Genomic DNA, 24,875 nt, shown 5'->3' on the forward strand with positions numbered 1-24,875 from the left:
ATGACAAAAGTGGCACATGTCTTGTTCAACAAGAAGTATTTGGATATATTGTTAATTCAAAAGCACATGTACTAAGTCGGAATCGTGCAATGATTTTCTTATGAATATGGAACGGGGTTTTGTTGGAAGTTTTCTTTCATTTAATAACAGTTTCCACGAAGGTATCTTCTTGAAGATGAGTTGGAAGCGTCACATTATATCGCATGATTTCAGTCAGAGACGCGATATTTCGAGATAACCAACACACTGGTGAACAATAACGGGCTACACCTTTCCTCCCATACGTGAAAGTTGGTAGAGGACAAAAAGTGTGATCAGTTGATTAATATTTGGCGTGAATGTGTTTAATTATATTTACCTGTTTTATTCCGCACATTGCGTGCCAAAGGGTATGGATGTCAGTTTCTTTCCTTCTTCAGTTTCTTTACAAATGTACGTATGTTAAACATTTGCAGATTGTCCTGAGAATCTCACACTGCCAGCTCTTCCATCCAACGTATTATGTCACGTGACTGACTACTGCACTGGGGTTATGTGTTGTGTCAAAGTGTCACAGGTCAAACGGAACTTCAATGCCTACCTCTTCTTGGACTCCTGTAACTACAATATGAGAGTCGGCATTGAGAAGCTGGAGTTTAGTCACACACTGTTTGACTACACATGGGGTAAGTTGTACACTGTTTAACTATTATACATGGGATAGGTTGTACAGTGTTTAACTATACATGGGGTAAGTTGTACAGTGTTTAACTATACACGGGGTACGTTTACACCGTTTAACTAAACATGGGGTAAGTTATACACTGTTTAACTAAACATGGGGTAGGTTATACACTGTTTACTTATACATGAGGTATGTTGTACACTGTTTAACTATACATGGGATAAGTTGTACACTGTTTAACTATACATGGGGTAAGTTGTACACACTTTAACTATACATGGTGTAAGTTGTATACTGTTTAACTATATATGGGGTAAGTTGTACATTGTTTAACTATACATGGAGTAAGTTGTACACTGTTTAACTATACATGGGGTAAGTTGTACACTGTTTAACTATACATGGAGTAAGTTGTACACTGTTTAACTATACATGGGGTAAGTTGTACACTGTTTAACTACACATGGGGTAAGTTGTACACTGTTGAATTATACGTGGGGTAAGTTGTAAACTGTTTAACTACACATGAAGGATAAGTTGTACACTGTTTAACTATACATGGGGTAAGTTCTACACTGTTTAACTATACATGGGGTAAGTTGTACACTGTTTAACTATACATGGGGTAAGTTGTACACTGTTTAACTATACATGGGATAAGTTGTACACTGTTTAACTATACATGGGGTAAGTTGTACACACTTTAACTATACATGGTGTAAGTTGTATACTGTTTAACTATATATGGGGTAAGTTGTACATTGTTTAACTATACATGGAGTAAGTTGTACACTGTTTAACTATACATGGGGTAAGTTGTACACTGTTTAACTATACATGGAGTAAGTTGTACACTGTTTAACTATACATGGGGTAAGTTGTACACTGTTTAACTACACATGGGGTAAGTTGTACACTGTTGAATTATACGTGGGGTAAGTTGTACATTGTTTAACTACTCATGAAAGATAAGTTGTACACTGTTTAACTATACATGGGGTAAGTTCTACACTGTTTAACTATACATGGGGTAAGTTGTACACTGTTTAACTATACATGGGGTAAGTTGTACACTGTTTAACTACACATGGGGTAAGTTGTACACTGTTGAATTATACGTGGGGTAAGTTGTAAACTGTTTAACTACACATGAAGTAAGTTGTACATTGTTTAACTACTCATGAAAAATAAGTTGTACACTGTTTAACTATACATGGGGTAAGTTGTACACTGTTTAACTACACATGAGGTAAGCTGTACACTGTTTAACTATACATGGGGTAAGTTGTACACTGTTTAACTATTATAATACATGGGGTAAGTGATACAATGTTTAACTGTGTATAGGGGAAACGGTACACTGTTTAACTATACATGGGGTAAGATGTACATTGTTTAATTATTCATTGGGTAAGGTGTACACTATTTAAGTATTCTTTGGGAAAGTTGTACATTGTTTAACAATATACTCATTGAGTACGCTATACATTGTTTAACTATTCACTGTGTACATAGTTTAATTATGTGTTTTTAGATGTAGTACACCGTTTATTTATGGGACGTTTGACTACACTGTTTAACTATATGCTAGATATACAGCAATTATATAATTATATATCATGAAATAGAACTGTTCGTTGTTGACGAAGCATTTATTTATCAAAATAGATGCATGTACTTGTTGGTCAATGACCTTTCATAACATTGTATTTCTTTGAAAAGGTGCAACTGAAGTAATTGATCTTGGAGGACTTGTCCGAATAGAGTAAGTATTATCATTGCTATCATTCTTGTAGTGACGATCATGCAGTTACAATCAACAATCGGGAGTCATTCTAATCCGCGTCAAGGTGTACTATTAGTAGAGGTAAACATATATAAGTCGACGGTTTACTCAATGAGTTGCTGTCAAAGAATTACAGAAAAAGGATAATTACCTTTTCAGATATACCATCAGCTCTGGTCAGAAGAAGTTCCTGGTGAACCTGAGCCTTAAGGTTTGTCTGACTGCTGGAGAAGCTTGTCCGTTTACCTTCCCTGTGTTCACAGACATGATCATCCCTAAACCTTTCTGTGACTGGGAGGCCACCAAGCAGATACAAAGTAAGTAATGGTTGTCTGTTCTATTTTCTTTTTGCACTAGGACTGACACATGATTTGAAAACGACTTTCAGAATAATCCTTGTAGCAAAGATGAATTGCCCTATATCCATGTCCACTGATACATACATATAATGTTTAATCTAATCTAATGGAGAAAATGATTTGTGAACAAATGACAAGAATGTAGACATGAAGTGGTGTTTGTCTCCTCTGTCATAAAGACTAATGGTGATTTCCTTAAATACACCACAAAACTCTTTCCTCATCCTCAAGAAGTCTCTGCTAAAAGCAAAATCGACTGTACAATTCCGTAGGTGTCATGAGCATGTGTATATGCTTCACAAATAGTGATGTCACCAAGTGAGTGAGTGAGTTAATATTTAACGTCACATCGGCAATATCTCAGCCATATCGTGACGAGATGTCACCAAGTGTTAGCGAAACGATAAGCGCAACCTGTCCAATCGGGATCACCCTCCTAAACAAATACGAAGATAAGCCTGAAAAAATCCACAGGTTCGTATGGTACATGCCAAATTAGGGAATGTCATCGGAGATCATTTTGTTCCTGATGCCTCCATATTGGAAATGTCTTCCCAATGACTACCATAAACCGTTTTAAAAGCTTTACTGAGACATTTATTGTTCAAACCTTGTTCGGACATGAATTATTGAGGACTACACCATGTCTTCTTGTTTACAGTCATTGATTCGTGGTTCTGTTCCTCCAACGCCCCAACCAGCGTAACAATGTAGATGTCCAAAACACCACTGGTCCGTTATTTTCTGTCGAATGACATGTAAGTTTACTTTGCTTCAGATTTCTCGCTGAGCGAATTTGTGACATCAGAAGGTGCTGCCCTGACAGACAGACTGACCGATGCATTGGTCGACAAACTGGTGGAAACTTTGGAGCTCTCAGAGTACCTTCTCGAAACACAGTGTTCTCTGGCTGGTCGAGGCAAGGCTGGCTGGAATTCAGGTCAGGTGGCATTACATTCAAATCCTTTAAGGATCAGTTAAATTCTTTCTACAATTTTGTTGCTGAAACTGAATGTATAGGTTATTGGCTGATGTAACGTTACCTTCACTTTAGCCAAATCCAATATATATTAAAATGAATCAGACCGACGAGATATGCCCTAGATATGACTTACAGTGATATACAACAAGAACCAAAGTTGATGAACCATTCTGGAAGCAAACGTTAACTCAATATTACTGTGGATGGACCATTAGTTGGCAACAACAGTCAGACAATCATACAATGTATTGAAATTTAATCCTCACTCTTCCTTCCTGTTTTGTTTCAGAGTGTCCGAGAGATGTTTCACTGCCAACATTACCCGACTCTCTGTCCTGCAGTCTTCCCGACCATTGTACAGGAATAGACTGTTGCCTCAATGTGTCTCTCATCAGTCGGAACGTCCACTTCAAGGTCGACCTGAACATGTGCAAGATGACCCTTACCTTGGGCATAGAGAAGCTAGAGTTTAGCAGGCTGCTGTTCAACTACCAATGGGGTAGGTCAAATGCGATGTAATTCATGAAATACTGTACATGCTGGGGTAAGTGAGGCCCAATTATAAGCCACGATGAAGTAATTTTAGCAACCAATGTGCCTTTGTTATGGATAAATACTGTACAGTTGAGTATACGTTTCTGGTCAGTGTGTGTGTTTGTCTTTTTTCAGGAACACCAGACAGTTTCAATTTGAAGGGAATATTCCGAGCAGAGTATGTCATTTAAATGTTCTTATCATCTTAGAGCTGACACTGTGGCTGCGATTTAAATATGGCATTTGTTAAACGTCTAACCTATATGACTACATTTCATTAATAACAGTGGTAAGAACAAGTGCTTACAGTTAAAGGGATGATTACTGAAACAAGGCGTGTTTATTAGTTGTAAAGAAGAGAAATGTCGCTTTCATTTTCAGTTACGTCATTGACAACCTCGAAGGAGAGAAACAGTTCCTTGTAAGTCTCAACATCAGTGCCTGCTTTGAGTCTGGAGGGAAATGTCTGGTTACCCTACCAGTGTTAAACCAAGCCAGGCTCCCCAACCCTGGATGCGACTGGAACTCAACACTGTCACTGAGAGGTAAGCCTATGGACTCCCAGTATTTTTGGTTTGGTTTGAACATCTCCGTGCAACAGGAGCCTCAATGTAAATTGCATTTAACCTTACCTTAACGTTTCCTACAGCATAGTTTTGTGCAAACCGAGGAATAATATTTGTGAATATTGGCACCTGTGATGCTATTGTCATTACTAACGTGATTAATCGGTATATGTTTATGGCATGGCCGAAATCGCGTAAAGGATATTTCGTATTATAATAGAAATGCCACTTTTATCTTCATGCAATGTGGCTAATATCCTCACAATCGTCCCATTCTTTATCGTTTATGTAGTTTATGCTTCTATGTATGCTGTCCATCATTATGAAATGATGCATGTAAAATGTCGTCTTACTCTCCCCAGGCTTCTCCTTGAAGAACTGGCTTAGCAATAACGGTCTAAACACCAGCCACGCCTTGACATCAGCATTCCGGTTCCAACTGTCTCTAGCTCTGGGTATCTCTGAATACCTTCTGGACCCCATGTGCGACAGGCAGAGGGGGATATACAAGCCGGGATGGAATAATGGTAAATGGTTGTAAAAATCATTTAGTTTGCAGGAACCATGCAAATTACTATATCTATCCAGTTGCTGAAATGAAGGAAAATATCTGTGCAACTAAAAAGTAGAAACCTCTGGTTATCTTAAAGTTAGGAAATTGTTTTGGCCCATAATTGGGTTATTATATGACATTTCAGCGTGTCCAAAACCAATGACCCTACCAAGCCTCTGCGGGTGGAATAATGGTAATGGCAGCATATGGTGGAGCCTTTCTTTCCTTTGTATACATAGCAATACCTTGCTGCTTAGCAGATCTATGTTGTTGACATGTGTGATGGTTCCATAAGATTAAAAGAAATTACCAAACAATTCGTGCATATCATCAACAACGGAATGTTATTAACGGGTTTATATCTCCCATGAGAAGCAACATATTGTGTTTAGTCATATGTTAATCATCTTTACATCGGTGATATCTGATGTTGGTAAAATGAAGAACAGGTAAAACATAGAATAGATAAACATAGAATCATTCCATCTTCCAATCTAAACGTTGCTCATGGTAAACGTTTCAGAATGTCCGCTGCAAATGACCCTACCAACTCTCCCGAGCAGCCTGTCGTGTCATATTCCCGACTACTGCACTGGACTGGACTGTTGTGTGGATGTGGTCAGTCTGGGAATGTCCTTCAACTTCAAGATCCTCCTGGACACACGGAACCTTGTCCTGACTGTCAGTATCGAGAAGCTCACCTTCCAGACATCATTGTTCAACTACAAGTGGGGTAGGCCTCATTACAGCAACCCCATAGCCATGCAGATCATGTGTATTCTACTAAACAGACAATCAATTTTTAAGTTTTTGTTACCAGCAGTAGAGTGTTTTGGCAATTGGTAGGCCTCATTTCAGCAACACTACTGCTCAACACAATGCTTATTTTGAACAGAACTGTATGTATCGGGACACAGTTTCATTTCTTGATGGACTTTTTGTCATTACGAAAACACGCCTTAATCATAGCTCTCTACCGTAAATACATTAAATAAATGAACCTTTAGAGGCAGGCATACCTGGCTGAAAATCTATATTTGATTGCAATTTCTAACATTTCATTATTTTGATAATGATTTGCAGGTGAATGGGACTATTTCAACCTCAATGGTGTGGTTAGATTAAGGTGAGTTGCGTGACATATAAACTTATAAATTGTTTGTTAATCGTGTTTCTGTAACGCAACAAATTTCATTCAACAATATCCTCCTACACTTAGCCTTCAATATGCTTATATTGAATTGAGAACATGTGAATCAGCCTAATATGTGGTACAATCGATTCCGTATGTATGGCCAAAACAGTGAGTGTGCTTCATCTTTTCAGTTTCAAGATTGACGACCTTGTACATGCTTGGAAGTACCTGATGAGCCTGAAACTCTCGCTGTGCTTTGAAGCAGACTCTCCCTGTGCTCTCAGCCTTCCTGTCCTCACAGATATCAGCTTCCCTAAACTGAAGTGGAACTGGGACAACCCTCTTTCCTGGCCTGATAACGGTAGGGCACAAACCTCTCATACAACTTAGACTGAACTCATAAAAGTGGCGGATGCTGCCAGTAGGGCGTGACAAGCCTACCCTTTAGCGAACATCTGGTGTCATTACTGATTTTCAGTGGTCCATTTAATAAATATTAAAACCTATTGTCGTAACTGGCGTTTGGGTGGTAGTAAACCCTACCCCAGTTACCTATTAATTATGGTCGTTCCACATTGTTCGGGGAGATGGTAGCTCTGGCGCTCCACACGCTTGGTCCGTTGCAGGATGCTAAATCAAGGAGTGAGGGTTCGGACGACCGTGACTCCTAATTAACCACATAACATTCATGTACTGGTACACATGTATTCAAAGATAAACGCAACACCACGTTTATACTCGCATAGTTTTTACTCTGTCTCAGTCCATCTCTCTAACTACAACTTCAACATCAGACAGGGCAGGTTCGTACCACACGGGGCAACTGAGTGGCGTGGACTGGCTTCCGTCACTAAAAAGCGCGCACCACTCGCTCAGTGCCCAACCTGTCTTTTATATATGGTTCGAGCCTGGCCTGATCTTGATCACATGTTTCAACTAATCATTTTGATTCGGTTAGCCTGTATCCGACCTTGCACTCATGAATGTTACGATTGGAAAAGTACCGGTAAGAATCGTTCGGTCACTCACCCCTTTGTTGTTTGTTTCAATATAAGATTAATCTGTTATGTCTTTCAACAGAATGTGTTCTGACTCTCTTTCCATAGCCTACGGCTAAACTAAACGCCATTCTATGGAAACTTTCCGTCCCCATACCGTGCCTAACCGTTATGACTCATGAGCAAACTGCAAATCTAAATACGAATCTGATGTAATTCTCTCATGGTTTAGGGGATGCATTTTTACCTTATAACACTATTTTGCCCTTTAGACCAAAATGGAAGTTTTATACTTGTTGATGCAATACCGACATTGGACAATGTCCTTATGTCCTTTTGATCATGTGCATGTGTTTTCACACAGAGACAACGTCATACATTACAGAGTATAGTTGTGTGTCATTTGTTACAGGGTTCTCTTTGAAAAAATGGCTGTCTGATGTGAAACTTCCATCCGGTAAGAAACTGGCCACTGTCGCTGTCTCCCAGCTCCTGGACGTACTGGGTGTCGCGGGATTCCTGACTGACCCCCAGTGTAACAGGACCCTTGCCCCCTATGATGGAGCTGTTGGGGACTGGAAGAAGGGTAAACTCCTTCTACATTCCCTATGAACAGTGATCCTTGTGATAAATCTGAATTTCATGGAATCTTAATGTAAAGACCGACACATTATTATCAGTGGCACAAGCAAAAATGTCTCGTTGTTAACGTGGGGAAACCTAAATAGTTTATGACCTTAATGTAAATCCGAACACTTCTTGAATGATAACAAATCCGGGCGTGGATTATGGTTAAACATCTCTGCAATGTAGGCTGATGTAATGCGGTTAATAGGTCTCCAAGTCCATATAAAATGTGTAGAGCTAATTCACTGTGTTTAATCAGCATTTTTCATTGATTCAACTGGGAAACAATAGCATACACTGGTATCTGTGAAAGGCCGTGTGCTTTACAGCAGACTCAGAAATGTGTCTTCATTAATATGTGCGATTCATAAATACATGTCCGTTACCTTGTAGAAGTATTCTGAGCTCATAGAATACGGTGCTGTTTTGTTGAAGCAAATGCAACGGGAAGTTTGGGCTATTGTTTCCAATGTTGTAATGAATATAACAACTTAGATGCCATACAGTTTCATAGTGTATAAAAAACAGATTCACAGATGTTTTATGTTTTCAGATTGCCCTGCCAGTCTCACCCTGCCAACACTACCAGACTCCGTCACCTGTCATCTGTCGGACCCGTGTGGCTCCATACAGTGTTGTATTGATGTGGACTTTATCGGAAGATCCTTCAACGTCCAGGTTGGAATAGACCCGTGCACCTACACCTTCACCATGGGCATAGAGAAGCTGGTCTTTACCAGGATCTTATCCAACTACAAATGGGGTGAGCAGGGTGCTGTTTACCATTTGTGAAAAGTAATACACTTCTAAGTTTGACAGAATAAAGAGCAATTGTGATTTGAGGGGACATGAGAAGAACGTTACAGTATTGTTGATTTCACTGTTCTGGATGTCCGGAAAATCGAGGAATTTCTGAAGGTTTTTGTACGTGTATTTCAACTGTCTTAAATATTGTTTTCTTTACAGGAAACGTGGAACACTTCAGCTTGAAGAACGTTATCCGTGTCGAGTAAGCATTGCTTTGATTTTGCTACTACTACTCTGATAAAATACTAGTGCTGGGAATTGGTTGAAATCTCACAATTGATGATTGCTTCATTACCAACGAACAATCATCGACAAAAATTGGTTAGCGTCATTTTTCAGATTTTCCTATCCAGGTTGTTATTGCAGATATGTATAACATGATGCAACTTGCTACTTTAAAGTGATGACTAATATATCATGAACATAAACTTCCCGGAGTCTTCAAGAAATATTCAGTAATGGTTTTTCAGTTAGTGAAGTGAGTTTTCTAAGAATTAAAGACGTTTTCAGGCCCTGACAACTTCAACGATATGTTCCATTGTCAAGTATTTCAAAGACTAAAACAGTAGTTCCAAAATCGTTCATGTTCGATTATGAGAAAATGTGATCGATTGCTTGGTCGTTTGGTCACTGTAATCGGAACACCACTATAAAATACCTGTCTGTCCATCTTCAGATCTGTACTATTTCACAGTCTTTCCAGGTGTGATGTTCTGTATGTACAGAATGTTTTGCCTTATTCTCCTTTGTTTTGTCGTTTTAGTTTCATGATCGATGACCTGTTCGGGGAAAAGAAGTTCCTGATCAACCTCAACATCAGTGTCTGTTTCGAGGAGGATTCTTGTCTGATTTCCTTCCCAGCTCTGAAAAATGTCAAGATTCCCAAGTTGGTCTGTGACTGGGACAGTACAGCTGCTATTGCAGGTCAGTGATGTGGATAAGTGTTCTTTGTGGGAGACATTGTGAATTCAACATATGTTTAACATGTTCTATGTGGGAGACATTGTGAATTCAACATATGTTTAACATGTTTCACCTTTGTTTTCGATAATGGTTTTCTTGATGATAGACAATATATGAATACCTTTGCTGATGATCGGTGAAGCAGAGACATGCAATGTAAAACATACATTAGATTGAATAATGAAGGCAATGTAAACATTAGTCCTCTTTTTCTTTCATCATATGTTTTACTAAAGTTTATCATAGTTGATAACAGTTCATCTTTAGCTTATTCTGTCTTAGTTGTCATAAAAATGAAAACCGTTTCTTTTTTTATGGAAGGTTTTCATTTTAGTGAAACCTATGTTCTGAATCAACGTACACAAGAAGATTCAGGCAATGTTTATACACTCGTAAGATGCACAGCTATCTTTCATACTTGACATGTAATAGCCCATCACAATTCATGATTATGCATGTTATTTTCCAGACTTTTCTTTGTCTGACTTCCTGTCCGAGATGAATTCTAATGGGTCTGAGAGTCTCACTTCAGTTATCACAGACAAACTGTTTGAGAGGCTGGAAATAGCAGGATATCTGAAGACAGCACAGTGTCAAAATACAAGTTGTCCTTATGTACCTACAATCAATGGATGGAACAACGGTAGGACCCGGATTAACTTATTCGATTCTTATGCTGAACCAGCATGTATATATAGTATATATTCTAATGACCAATATCCCTTATAAGTTGTGTTGGTAAAGTATTTGAAAGAGTTGTCTTCAAACACCTGTTTAATTATTTTCATGCTAACAAGCTCCTGTATAAATATCAGTCTGGTTTTCAACCAGGACATTCCACTGTACATCAGTTATATGAAATATAACATCGGTTTTGTGAATCACTGGACAAAAAAGAACATTTTGTATGGTATTTTGCGATATATCAAACGCTTTTGATCGTGTCTGGCACAGAGGATTACTGTTGAAACTATGGTGTAAGCGGACAGCTGTTGGGATGGTTAGCTAGTTATAGCAGTCACAGTGTATTTGTGCATTGGTCAGTTTCCAAGCGGAGGACTCTAAGCGCTGGTGTCCCGCAGGGGTCAGTGCTTGGCCCTTTTTTATTCATTGTATACATTAATGATATAGCAGATGAAATAGATTGCTTAACGTGCCTATTTGCTGATGACTCGTCTTTGGGTTACTCTTCACCAGATAACAAGATTATTGAAATGAATCTAAATGCTAATTTATGTAAGTTAAATATTTGGGGTAAAAGATGGCTAATTAAGTACAACCTAGGAAAGACGGAAGCTGTCCTATTCTCGATGAACAATGATATCAATATACCACATCTTTACTTTGATGGTGTTGATAATCATAAACATCTTGGAGTTAACCTTACCCACAATGGAAAATGGGCTGGCCACATATATGTATGTACAAATATGATACAAAAAGTTTCAAAAGTGGTTACCTCCATGCGACTATTATAATATGTATTGTGTAGGGATACCCTTAATAAGATCTATACCATGTTCATTCGGCCGCATCGTGAATACGCATGTGAAGTCTGGGACTGGTGGACTCTTGAACAAATGAATAACTTAGAACAGATTCTATTACAAGCAGCGAGAATAGCTAGTGGTTTACCAAAATATACATCACGTGAATTTCTTTATTTTGAAACTGGATGGGAAACATTACAAGATCGTCGTAGAAAACGAAAACTATGTTTGATGTATAAAATTTAAAATGAAATGGCTCCTCCATACCTAAAAGAACTGCTTCCCTTGAATGTTGGTTCTAAATCAAAGTATGATCTACGCAGTTCTCTGAATATATCGATTCCTATTCCAAGACTTAAACATTCAAAAGAATCCTTCTTTCCATCTACAATATGGTCTTGGAACAATTTACCAACCACCGTTTGTAATTCAAAAAGTGTTTCAACTTTTAAATCATGTATAACTGATAACCATACAAATGCACCTCAGTATTATTCGTGTGGTAAAATCAAAATCAAAATTATTCATACCAAGTTGCGTTATTCTGTTAGTTGTTTGGACCTTGATTTGTACAGAGTTGGAATGAAACTGATCCTATTTGTATATGTGGTGATTTTATTGAGAACTCGTATCATTTTCTGTTTGAATGTCCATTGTACAAACAACAAAGAGTTAACTTCATGTTATCAGTTAAGCGCATTTGTTCATCAGCAGGTATTTCAGTCGACCTTAAACATTTGTTAGAAGGAAGTGCAGACCTATCATCATGTGAAAATACAAAAGTACTCAAGTTAGTGCAATCGTTCATTAGTGAGACAAAACGATGTGTATAGCATACTGATATTATTCTGTTTAAGCTCTATCTCTTTTTACTTATTCTACTTTCTTGTCCACTATCTGTCATCTTACTTGCGGAAATCTAAATTACCTATGTACAAACCAAGGAGAGGGTATTCTAAGTTGGAGAACTTGTTCCTAATCCTTTTCTCAGTGAATAAAATATGTTTAAAACAAACCAGCATGTATATGTAGTATATATTCTAATGATTTTATTGACTGACTGAAAATAATGTCTAAGTCCAAAACTGAAAACAGTAATGGATTGATCACATTAAACCACTTTCCATGATGATGACACCTGAAGCTATTTCCTCCCTGACCAAAATGTAACAGAAGCCTATTGATGGTGATGTTTGACTTCGATGTCTTCAGAGTGTCCAATTCATGGGCTTGACCAGTACCTCCTAGACCTCCCTGATTCCATGGCATGTCACGTCCCCGACATCTGTACCGCCGTTGACTGCTGCATCTACATCGACTTCCTGTCACGTGCCTTCAACGTCTTCCTGACAGTGGACATGTGCACCTATCAGCTGAGAGTGGGCGTGGAAAATCTGGTCTACAAACGGATGTTGTTGGACTATCAGTGGGGTATGGGTAGATGTGACCTATTTTATCACAGTTGGATTTGTTTGTGTATTTGTTAGTTGTTTAACGCCGCAAGCTGTCACAGGTATATTCCACTTGTATGACGGCGGTCTGTAAACTTTGGACCAGACAATTCCCTGTATGATATTATCAGCTCCGAATTATGCAATTGCGAAATATCATCTAGATCTGTACAGGTCCATTTAAGATGGTACTGTATCTATTAGTGACTAAGGGACATTGTTAAAGATATGTCTTTCAGAAGTACATCTAATGTTTTTATGCTTTCTTCCAGGCACCGAAGATCACTTCTATGTGAAAGGTGTCATTCGAGTAAAGTAAGTTTTGATGTTGCCTTGATGGGAGCGGCTAGCGTTCAAATTAAAGATTTCAGTTATAGCATATTCCTATTTTGTTTGAAAAACCAAATCAAATTGGATCAAATCTACATGCATTCACGAAGTTATTCAATGAAGAGTTGACTATATATCTGAACATGTACATGTATGCAACTGTTTCAGTTACATCATCAACCGACTTATGTCTGACAAGAAACTGGAAGTGACAGCATCTGTCAGTGTGTGTCTGAAACAAAACGAGTGTCTGTTCTCCAAAACTTTCCTTGACAAAGCCAAGATACCACAACCCCTGTGTGACTGGGAGGCCAGGCTGCAACAGAGAAGTGAGGCTTTGAAATGTCTATCTAAGTTCATGAGTCTACAAAGTCATCATGAGTAACCAAAACGGTCCTTTGTCTTCAGATCTATTTGTATTGTTGCGATGTCAACAGGAGGGGTCTTTGACACTTAAGATGGTTACAAAGTCAGTAATGTATTTGTAGCCTTTCCTTGATGTGGAGAATGTATCAGTTACTCTGTTGGTTAATAACATATCATTATTTAAAATTCCACGCCCTTTCGAATCGGCATATAGTAATGATAAACAGTATATAATTATACTAAGTTCAATCACCAAGTGGTTGCTCCCTTCCTTCACACAGAAATATGAAGTACAATGCATAATACCAAATCCTGTTTCAGTTATCAACGAATTGTAACGCGTCCATTGCCAGTCTTTCGAAAGAAATGCTAATTTCTTGATTAAAACAAATTATAATCGTGCCAGAAACTATATTTATATATATATTTTTCAGATTTCTCATTGACCAACTGGGTATCAGGCAAGGGTCTGTCCTCCACCGTGTCGACTCTCACGGAAACACTCATATCTCAGCTCATGGATGATCTCGGGGTGTCTCAGTACCTCGTCAGTTCGGCCTGTGATCAGTCGGCAAGTCCATATTCCCCTGCTGGGATAAACAACTGGAATAAAGGTGTGTAACTTCTTCATCTTATTGTATTTACTCAAACAGCCTTATGTAGTTGTACAAGTATGTGTCCTCTTACTCAAACAGCCTTATGTAGTTGTACAAGTATATGTCCTCTTACTCAAACAGCCTTATGTAGTTGTACAAGTATGTGTCCTCTTACTCAAACAGCCTTATGTAGTTGTACAAGTATGTGTCCTCTTACTCAAACAGCCTTATGTAGTTGTACAAGTATATGTCCTCTTACTCAAACAGCCTTATGTAGTTGTACAAGTATATGTCCTCTTACTCAAACAGCCTTATGTAGTTGTACAAGTATATGTCCTCTTACTCAAACAGCCTTATGTAGTTGTACAAGTATATGTCCTCTTACTCAAACAGCCTTATGTAGTTGTACAAGTATATGTCCTCTTACTCAAACAGCCTTATGTAGTTGTACAAGTATATGTCCTCTTACTCAAACAGCCTTATGTAGTTGTACAAGTATGTGTCCTCTTACTCAAACAGCCTTATGTAGTTGTACAAGTATGTGTCCTCTTACTCAAACAGCCTTATGTAGTTGTACAAGTATGTGTCCTCTTACTCAAACAGCCTTATGTAGTTGTACAAGTATATGTCCTCTTACTCAAACAGCCTTATGTAGTTGTACAAGTATATGTCCCTCTTACTCAAACAGCCTTATGTAGTTGTACAAGTATATGTCCTCTTACTCAAACAGCCTTATGTAGTTGTACAAGTATATGTCCTCTTACTCAAACAGCCTTATGTAGTTGTACAAGTATATGTCCTCTTACTCAAACAGCCTTATGTAGTTGTACAAGTATATGTCCTCTTACTCAAACAGCCTTATGTAGTTGTACAAGTATGTGTCCTCTTAGGAAACTGTAGTTCTATAAGGAAGGTCCATTATCCAGTAGCTGTCCGAAAGCGTCCTTACCCCCTAAATGTACAAGAGTTAACCCAAGTGGAGGTTAACGAACAGTCAGTTTATGGCATCGTCAATCTACGTCGTCCACTGTGTATTACAACATGGCTTCAACATTGTACATGAGAGTAAAAGAACAGTTTCAGTCAATGTATATTTCTGTGTTTCCAGAATGCAGCAGCCGAGCAGTACCATCTCTACCTGACTCTGTGCGATGTCACCTGACCTCCAACTGTTCCACGGTAGACTGTTGTGTCGATGTTTCCCTTATCAATAGGACCATCCAGGCCAAGTTTGATGTGGATATTTGTAACCTACAGATCACAATGACGATAGAAAAACTATCCTACACTGTGTCACTCATGGAGTACGAATGGGGTAAATATCTACATGGTCGATCAACAGTATTTTAAAGATCTTTGTTAGAGTCTTTCCTATACCAAGGCGCTTGTGTATGTATTTGCCAGTTATATTGGCAGAGGATTAGATAGTTGTCCAAGATACTGCAATCAAGTATTGTTAACTGTCGAACAGAATGTATACATTGAATATACCCACCGTTATCCAAACGCCGAAACACTGGAAAACAAATAATGTCCAAAACACAAATATCATACCCCTATCGAATATATAAGTCTCGAAAAACATTTCCTTTCAGTCATCATCATATAATGGTATTTACATTTCTTTCCTGGATGTAGTAATGAGAGTTACCAAAACAAATCCAAATAATGGTCCATACACTGATAACGCGATTACGTTGATATATGCCTCCTCAATAATTGTAGACATCAGAGACCTGCGTAACTTTAGGGTGTTTCCAACTTGAAGGTGATGTACTGACCAAAGCCCATTTATAATATGGATATATTGTTTTTCAAAATTGAGTTGTTCTCAAATCAAATGCAATTATGTTCCAGGTACAGAAGGACATTTCATCCTGGGCGACATGACACGACTGTCGTGAGTATCAGATAGCACTTTTCTCGAGTGACTGAAGCTGCTGTGATACATTAAACATCTGTGCCCCTGGGTCTTGTTTTTGTCCCGAATCAGGAATAACAAATCACGTTCGTGTTTTTCTAATGGTTGCCTATAACGTTAAGGATGGTTAAACTGCAAGCGTGTATCTGTGTCAACTGAGTCCAGAAAAAACTCCAATGTGTCCTATATACATCTCAATTCAATTTAAATTGAAAGTTGCTGATCAGAATCTACTTCACTGATTACCGACTTAATGATAATATACAATATTTACATCAGTGGTGTGTCAACTGTCACCACAGGTACAAACTAGAGCACATCCCCGCATCCCAGAAGCTGATAATGGACCTGAACATCAAGATGTGTTTTGAGGACGACACGTGTGTGCTTGAAGTCATAATCTTCTCACAGTCGGAACTGGTCTATTCTCCATGTAGCCCGACTCTACCGGTGCCATTTAATGGTATGTAAGTCCAAGCACTCTGATAGTTAGGTTGATGAAGTATGTTTATAGTCCGTGTGTTTGTTGCAGAAATTAAGACAATGTATTTGAGAACTGTTTCAGGAGAAGACACTGGATATGTCAATGATTTGGGTTTAATTGCTTCGTAAACTAAAGCATAGGGTTATACTGACGGATTCATCGATCCAGGAGCTATGTTCCCGATACAGATTCCTCTACAAAAGTGCATATTCAATGATTTGTCTTCAATTGTTTCGTAAACTAAAGTATATGGTTATAGCGTCGGATCCATTGATCCATGATCTAAGGTCTCGATACAGAATCCTCTACAACAGTGCATATGTATTAATGTATTTATCTACATGCCATTGCATCTTGACGTTCGATATATTTCTGCAGCATGCAGTTATACACGTGTTCTTGAACGAGTGGTCTTTGTTGTTTAAGAATCATAAATAAAGGACACTTAAAATGTTAAATGTCTTTTTAATTGCATTGCAGGTGTCTCCTTTGATTTCTGGAAGTCTGGAAAATGTGCTCTGCAAACTTCCGGTAGGCGTCAATACTTCACCATTTAATTATTCTGCCTAACGTTTTTGTCTATACTTGACCAAGCAACGTACAATAATCAGGCAAAAGAGCGTTATGAATTACCAATTACTGGAAACAATGGTTTTAGCATTTGATAATACTGTACTAAAAACACGCTTCGGTTTTGGTCTCGTGCAGTGGGCGTTGCATGAACTATGGTTTCAATTCATAGACCAAGCTTGTCCGGCATCCCTCCCTGTCGCTATCTCGAGCACCTGCCGCCTGACTGACAACTGCATGGGCATCACGTGTTGTGAGGACGTTGACCTCAACTACCTCGGTATCTACTCCATCACTGCCGGCATCGAGGTTGACCACTGCAATGACCAGCTTGTGTATCATATAGAGAACAAGGAGTGGAAAAAGAAGCTTCAGGCTGTGGACTATGGTGAGAAGGGATGGGTAGCACTACCTGATAAAACATCCACTCAACATCAATTTTGTACAGGAAACATGTTTTAAATAACACCCTTTTGGACTGCCGCCTTTCGCTTTTACATCTCATTAGACATTGAGATGGAAATTTTATAACTGACGGGGACTTATCACACATGACTGCAAAGAATAGACGTATTTCAATATCATCCATCTTTAGAAGTATATTCGACTCTATTCTTTAAGAATATTATGACAACTGACATTTTAGCATGTTGAGGGATTTAATGACTTCATACAGTAACACCTACGTGTAAATGCTGTAAGAAGTACTAAAGTCCAGGTTAGAGATTTGTTTTTCTAATGTATTAATGCACATCACTCAAATAAGTGAGTGGGGGGGGGGGGGGGGACCAATCTGACTACATATTTTGTTGTTTGTTTGTACCATAAAAAAACTAAAGACTGTTATGTGGACAGAATGGTTATTTTGCTCGTGGAATCTTACTGTTCTGCTAGATAAAAACCACACTGTCTCAATTGGCAACGCCATCACCGTGAGCTACGTGATCAGCAAAACCGCATCCTCTTATGAAGTGTCATTCCACGTAAAGCTCTGTGTCATGAACGTGCACGACCTCATCAACAACTGCTACTACTACGAACTCCTTGATGAAAAGATGTTCCAGATGCCGTCTTCATGTTCACCTGTTGGACGAAGAAGGAAAAGAAGAAGTCCTTTAGACCTGTGAGTATTGCATAATACTTTGCTGAGGACGCAAAGCGGTTCCTTTTGCCTGTATTGTTTTAATAGTTACTTTCAAAGAATTTGTGTTAGAATTTGTTTTAAAAATATACCTTTCTTTTTCATACATATTATAGTCTAAATGTATTCATATCAAAATAACAAATGACAATATTCAGATAGAAGTATTTTATGAAACGTCTAAACAATGGATTGAACCGTTTATTAACGACCATCTTCATTTTCATTAAATAATATGCTAATTGTTATGATGTAGAGACGTAGCTAAACATTTGACTAGAGGTTCTTGTGACAGCTGAACTTATATGGTCTGTGTCTTATTCAGAATACACACGGGCGATACCAAACGGATCCTCAATGAAGCTTTGAACCAGAACTTTACAAATGAAGAAATCAAGGATCTGTTTGAAAGACTAAAGGATGAAGCAGTAAGATATTGATTTCTATGACATGATCAATACATTAGTTAGATTAATATAGCAGGAGACTGTATGTGTTGCAGCAAGTTTGGAAATAAATAATAGTTATCAAAACGAGAGAGGAAAAGGTCATGAACCAGAGAAAGTACATCAACTTAGTAGAGGTTTTGAGATTTTCAGTTATGGTATTGAAATAAAAAATTGTCAAAGGTGAATGCTTATTTAATGATAACAACTTATATATTGCAAAATTAACCGCTTGAAGTTTCTGAAAAATCCTTCTAGTGGATTCGAAGAAAATTTACGCCATACTCAAAACATATCAATGCTGTGACCGCGTGTTCCTGGCGAACCTGTTTTAGTATGGCAAGAGTAAACTTTAATCTCGACATACCGGTCTTATTACCGTCGGAGAACTAAAAAGACCCTTTTTCTATGAGGTTTGTGTGTACTTGAATGGCTCCATATATCCTTGATCTCACATACAGCCGTCTCTGTCTTTCAGATAAGAGACAGGTCACTGATGATATCACGCACTGATGAATATGGCACAGCCACCAACACTAAGAGCGCCATCAGAAAGATGGGTATGGCCAACCCAGGAACCATTCTGTACTCAGGGGAGGTCGGCGGTGGCAACTTGGTGCTCGGCATGGAAGGAGGTCTGTTGTTTGCAAATGATAATTTAGCCATGTATTCTTTGATGAAATACAAGCATTGATAGTACTAGTCCGTTGACGAACATTTTCGTTTTAACAGATATTGCTCTGTATCATAAGTTTAGTTTTCCTTGCTGCTACAACTATGCTGTTAATTTCGTTCTTCACATTTTTGTATTATTGTGTGTGCCAACATGTACCGCTAAGTACCCGGTACATAGTCTTTGATAGTGATGATTATCTCATGGCTGTGCGTGGGTGTGATTTGTATTGGTACGTCGTTCCAATTGATAAATTGCATCCCTTAGCTATCTATTGATATTATTCATAGTAATTACAATGTGAATGTCGTAGCCTTACGAAATCGCCTTTCGACTACTCGGTGTAATGTTACAAATATAGATCCTTTCGCGGCTACTGGCAGTGTGGATGGAGTTTTTGCTTCGAGTCACCCCTTGTGGCGCCGCCGTAATGCGTCATGAATATTACTAAAATAAGCAGTTAGACACAAAAATTAAATCCGAATCCAGATCAAACTATTGAGTGTGTGAGCGACAATGGTTTTACACAGCTTTTAGCAATATTCAAACAATATCGCTTAAACAAAGAAGGGCTTAAGACAGTGTACCCATGTGGGGAATCGAACTCGGGTCTTTGGCATTGGTTTTGACCATGAGGCTACCCCACCGCCCAGATCCAGCTACTGAACAGCTACAAATTTGGAAGGAAATTAATTGGCTTAACCCAGCTTTATTTATTTCTGCAAAGATGCTAAGAATCTATTTTTTCAAACCACTTTTTGTTGTATAATTGATGATCTCAGGCGAGAAGATCATGAAGGTCCTGGGTCAGGTCACCGACATCCTGGGTCGCGGGGACCAGGCCTACACTGTGGGGAAAGGTCTGACTGGGAAAGGACTGGAGCTGCTTGGTGCTAAACTAGCCAACATGAGTATTGGGGAGATCATAGCCATGTTTGATGCCAAGAACATCGACCCTGAACTTGCTCTTCGACTGACGAGACAACTGAGAGATCTATGTCTGGCACTGGTATGACATATTGTAACATAATCTTTAAAAGTTGTGGGTTTTTTTATCTATCGATCGAATTGTTGTCTTTGGCACACATATTGCATTATATGCATTATACACAAATTTACATTCACTTGTCAAAGTTACAGGAACATTTATTATTATATTATTGATAAAACTAGGAAGAAGAATAGCCTCCTTCTAAAGCGCCTAACCTCACGGCCAATGTTTGATGGAAACGTATTTTTATTAACAGTCATCACGTTGCCATCTCATCTTACCGGGTACCCATTTATTGCTGGGTGAAACTTGTCTCATTGTATTACATTACCCATAGCATTGTCATTGTTATTGGTTTTCTCTGTACCCATTCTACAAATCTAATTTCAGTATTCAGACATCATACAAGCCATCGTCAATGGCGATGGAGGCGACATATTCAGCTCATTTGACCTTACCCTTCAAGGAGACTTTTCCCTACCTAGAAGACACGTCGTCTTCTTCAGATATAGGTATTTCATCGTGGTTGGAGGAATTGTACCTTTAACCATTGGTGAGTATTGATTTAATTATACTATAATTGTGTTATAAAAAGCAAATCCTTATATCATGTTTGCAGCGAAAGGTATTTTATTCTGATAATATATTTTGTGCGTACACATCAAGATTATGATTGTTGTCATAGTAATATGAATGATACACGTGGGTGGAATCCTGATTAACGAGAACTACAACCAACTCACTCACTCACTTATCTTTCATCAACATTCATCTTCCCTATACTACATGCATATATACAGACACAGCACAGAGCGTCCAGTAGTCAAAGCACCCGTAAAATAGTACGGAGAAATACCACCCGTGAAAAATATGGTAAAACACTGTGTAACACAATCACGTGAAGCTACTCTCGTCTTAGAGTCAGTCTTTTCTCAAAACCCATTTGTATTAAACGTAATTAATAATGAAACTCATACGTATCATACGTGAAGCATTTTATCATGAAATTTGTCACTATTACTCTGAAACCATACTTTGCCACTTCAAACATCATATTTAACTATTTAAACATTATATTTACCTTTGCAATTTCAGAATATGGGGCCGGAGCTACGTTTGGAATGAGAGTAGGTGTGGGAGCGAAGATCCTCGGCATGACTGTGTTTGGCGAGGTGGCACCCTTAGGAAGCGCCCTTATATACGGGGAGATGAGCGTTGGCGCTGTACTGTATGCCAAGCTGAGATTTGATGGCTACTTGTTGAACCTTGCATTCCCATCTAGGGCTGAGATAGGATTCTACAAGTTTCCACTTGACTTAAGGTCAGTATTGGATCTCACCACACCAATTTACTCTGCAGATTTCATTTGTATCGATTTTCCTCATGCATTCGAAGTATCGTCCATGTAAAGGGTATTGCATTGACGGCATGCGTTCAGTCAAATGTGACCATCCAATGTGTTTGCAGCGCCACAGCACCCCTACAACCTCCTCGAACACGGGGCTATGGGGTAGCCTAGTAGTTAATGCGTCCGCTCGTCACGCCGAAGTCCCGGGTTCGATTCCCAACATGGGTACAATGTGCGAAGCCCATTTCTGGTGTCCCCCGCCGTGATGTTGCTGGAATATTGCTAAAAGCGGCGTAAGACCAAACACACAACTCCTCGAACACAGATCTACTGCCCATGAGATTGTCCTCAGGCTCTGAATGTCGCTGGGGCGCATTTTCAATGAGTAATTTGGTTATGAACATTGAACATTTTCACAGACTAAGTGTCAATCTAGTACGCTCATGTATATCGCAATGTACGTGCAATAATATCTAACCCAATTCACCTGTTCTCAACTGTCGCAATTGTTTTGCAACAAGTAAAACAAAGTCAATTGCAGACCAAATTTATAATACTACTTAACTGCAAGAAACCATTTATCACCAGACTAATTATGGACATGGAGCTGACCCCTCTGCAGCTGACCCTGCGGGGGAAGGTGACCCTGGAAATCAATCTGGGGAAGTGGATAGGCAAGATCAGGAAAACTCTCTACAACGCTGTCATCTGGCGATATTCCACTTCCTCGACCAGGAAAAGACTGATAGACACAGGCAAGAAGGAGGAGGACAAGTCCCCACCACAGTTCCTCAACTACGTGGACAATACAGTACGTTTTAAATATTGAATATAGTGTAGAACAAAGGCAATCGTAGATGTCACATATATACTCTTCAAACAAGGTTTAAGAATGCGCACAATCTGAACCCTGTATAGAAATACCAACTAGCCATACCAAGTGCTCATTAACTTGTTTTAAGTATCATTTTCAAAGAAGAAATGCAGATATTGAAAAACAAGTGATGAAAAGGAAATTAAATAAAAATATCTGTATATGTACTACTCACATTTTGCTAAGGATCACACAAATTCCAAACTTGACTTAAACATAGACTTATGATTTAAATTGTATCCATTTAAAACTAGATAAATAATTACATGGTAACCCCTCTTAAGGCAAACAGCCGCTTTAATCTAATCTTATGCACGTGATACATGAGTAACCATAAAAATGGTTTTTATGACACTAATCAACCATTTTGCAAATCATGGAACGAGTCACTGACAAGTACACACCACCCTGTCAATAGCAGATATGGGATCCACAAGATGCAGTGACATACTGAAACCTAGGATCCATGCTTACAATAAGCTTAGATATTTAAATCAAATTAGACCCCACATCATAGTTTTCTGTTGAATCAATGGTTTGATCCTTAGCAAAGTGTAAATAGTATAATACAATATCATATTTATAACATGTGATTCTGGTGTATTTAAATGTTAAGAATAATTGGTATTTGTAATGTGGCTGGATGATTTGTTGTTTAACGCCGCACTCAGTATTATTCAAGCTGTATGGCGGTGGTCTGTAAATAATCGAGTCTGGACAAGACAATCGGGTGATCAACATCTTGAGCATCGATCTACGCAATTTGCATACATGGACATGTGTCAATCAGGTCAGCGAGCCTGACTGCCCGATGCCGTTAGTTGCTTCTTACGACAAGCATGGGTTGTTGAAGACCAATTCTAACCCGGATCTTCACGGGAAGACAAACATGGGTTGCTGGAAACCAATTCTAACCCGGATCTTTGCGCATCTAATGTCGCCTGGACAATGCCGCAAGAATTCAAAGGGTAAAAGTAATATACAGAAAGGCATACGTCTTTTTTCCATCAGGGAGGTTCTGGCAGACAGAAGAGAGCAGTGTCCACATCACGGAGCTGCTTAGTGAGACAACTTCCCAATAGAGACTACACAGAACCGGCTGTAGAGATAGCCATAGCTGCCCAGGATGACCGGAGTCAGGTCCAGATCTTTGTGGATGCTGGGACCAAACCTGGACTCAGTGATGTACTCAGACAATCCAGCCTTGGTGGACCATCTGCAATTATCACTCAGGTATGCAGTCGAAGAAGGGGGATATCTGAATCATCATAACATACACAATCAAAATCTCTTTGGTATATTAAAAACTAGTCTGTCATACAGATCCTGAAACAAATAGATCCGAGAAAGCCCATGCAGGTCTACAATATTTGGGAAGTCTAGATTACCACAGTTTCTGAAAATATAGAAAGTCTCTGGGCTCCCTTTCATTATACCACAGGCAAACTGTACCGCAAACAGGGTTGCGCAACAAAGAGAAAATGACAAGTCTTCGTATAATGCGCGCGAAGCACAGGCAAACTGTAGCGCAAACAGGGTTGCGCAACAAAGAGAAAATGACCAGTCTTCGTATAATGCGAGCGAATGCTCGCTTCGCTCGCATATACGAAGACTGGTCATTTTCTCTGTGTTGCGCAACCCTGTTTGCGCTACAATTTGCCTATGAGTATATGAACTGTTGTTTTCTGTAAAATATGTTCATTTCAGAGACTAGATGTTAGTCTAGTTAGAAACGATCAATGGACTAAATACCAATACTCTAATCTATGCATTGGTCTTATTTCCCAACTGGGTGTTGTCTGATAAGCCCCGACCTTACGTACAACACTACCCCCCTCCACCGTGTAGGACTGAAGAGTCCAGACCTTGAACATTATACAATTATAGAATGGTGACGCGGTCAATACCTGGTTTTATGGGCCCGCGAAAAGCAATATTGACCGAGGACGAAGTAATATTGCTTTTCGCTGGTCCATAAAAACAGGTATTGACCGAATTCACTAGTCCATAATTGTTTTATTTTGTAATTACCGAAAAAATCTTCTAAAAACCAAAAAAATTTCCATTTAGTCAAGAAAAGAAATTTTATTTTCGCCGAAAACCAATAACGTTATGTAAACAACACTGTGACATAGCTTGACGTCAAAATCTATTTTTAGTAACTCAAGTCAATAATTTTGGTTGGACCTTGGTTGGAGTCAATATGCTTTTCTGTCGACG

The 24,875-nt window shown here is 38.8% G+C and overlaps 1 protein-coding gene across 1 annotated transcript in view; it reads left to right on the forward strand.

Moving 5' to 3' along the window:
- LOC124271844 overlaps window positions 1–24,875 on the forward strand; it is a 74,026-nt gene that overhangs the window by 30,262 nt on the left and 18,889 nt on the right. The window contains exons 16-48 of the mRNA XM_046706995.1: window positions 456–665; window positions 2,387–2,429; window positions 2,610–2,767; window positions 3,588–3,749; window positions 4,081–4,290; window positions 4,461–4,503; window positions 4,707–4,870; window positions 5,254–5,418; window positions 5,968–6,177; window positions 6,528–6,570; window positions 6,771–6,940; window positions 7,990–8,163; window positions 8,758–8,967; window positions 9,171–9,213; window positions 9,775–9,935; window positions 10,444–10,617; window positions 12,677–12,895; window positions 13,188–13,230; window positions 13,414–13,574; window positions 14,046–14,225; window positions 15,316–15,522; window positions 16,065–16,107; window positions 16,431–16,591; window positions 17,093–17,143; window positions 17,355–17,570; window positions 18,077–18,305; window positions 18,649–18,751; window positions 19,248–19,404; window positions 20,225–20,451; window positions 20,824–20,986; window positions 21,529–21,754; window positions 22,370–22,592; window positions 23,667–23,888. Of these exons, the coding sequence (XP_046562951.1) occupies window positions 456–665; window positions 2,387–2,429; window positions 2,610–2,767; window positions 3,588–3,749; window positions 4,081–4,290; window positions 4,461–4,503; window positions 4,707–4,870; window positions 5,254–5,418; window positions 5,968–6,177; window positions 6,528–6,570; window positions 6,771–6,940; window positions 7,990–8,163; window positions 8,758–8,967; window positions 9,171–9,213; window positions 9,775–9,935; window positions 10,444–10,617; window positions 12,677–12,895; window positions 13,188–13,230; window positions 13,414–13,574; window positions 14,046–14,225; window positions 15,316–15,522; window positions 16,065–16,107; window positions 16,431–16,591; window positions 17,093–17,143; window positions 17,355–17,570; window positions 18,077–18,305; window positions 18,649–18,751; window positions 19,248–19,404; window positions 20,225–20,451; window positions 20,824–20,986; window positions 21,529–21,754; window positions 22,370–22,592; window positions 23,667–23,888 (5,171 nt within the window). The remainder of the gene's footprint in view (window positions 1–455; window positions 666–2,386; window positions 2,430–2,609; window positions 2,768–3,587; window positions 3,750–4,080; window positions 4,291–4,460; window positions 4,504–4,706; window positions 4,871–5,253; window positions 5,419–5,967; window positions 6,178–6,527; window positions 6,571–6,770; window positions 6,941–7,989; window positions 8,164–8,757; window positions 8,968–9,170; window positions 9,214–9,774; window positions 9,936–10,443; window positions 10,618–12,676; window positions 12,896–13,187; window positions 13,231–13,413; window positions 13,575–14,045; window positions 14,226–15,315; window positions 15,523–16,064; window positions 16,108–16,430; window positions 16,592–17,092; window positions 17,144–17,354; window positions 17,571–18,076; window positions 18,306–18,648; window positions 18,752–19,247; window positions 19,405–20,224; window positions 20,452–20,823; window positions 20,987–21,528; window positions 21,755–22,369; window positions 22,593–23,666; window positions 23,889–24,875) is intronic.

This window comes from Haliotis rubra, unplaced genomic scaffold (assembly GCF_003918875.1).
Source record: "Haliotis rubra isolate DU_JTF1 unplaced genomic scaffold, ASM391887v1 Scf164, whole genome shotgun sequence".
Classification (NCBI taxonomy): domain Eukaryota; kingdom Metazoa; phylum Mollusca; class Gastropoda; order Lepetellida; family Haliotidae; genus Haliotis; species Haliotis rubra.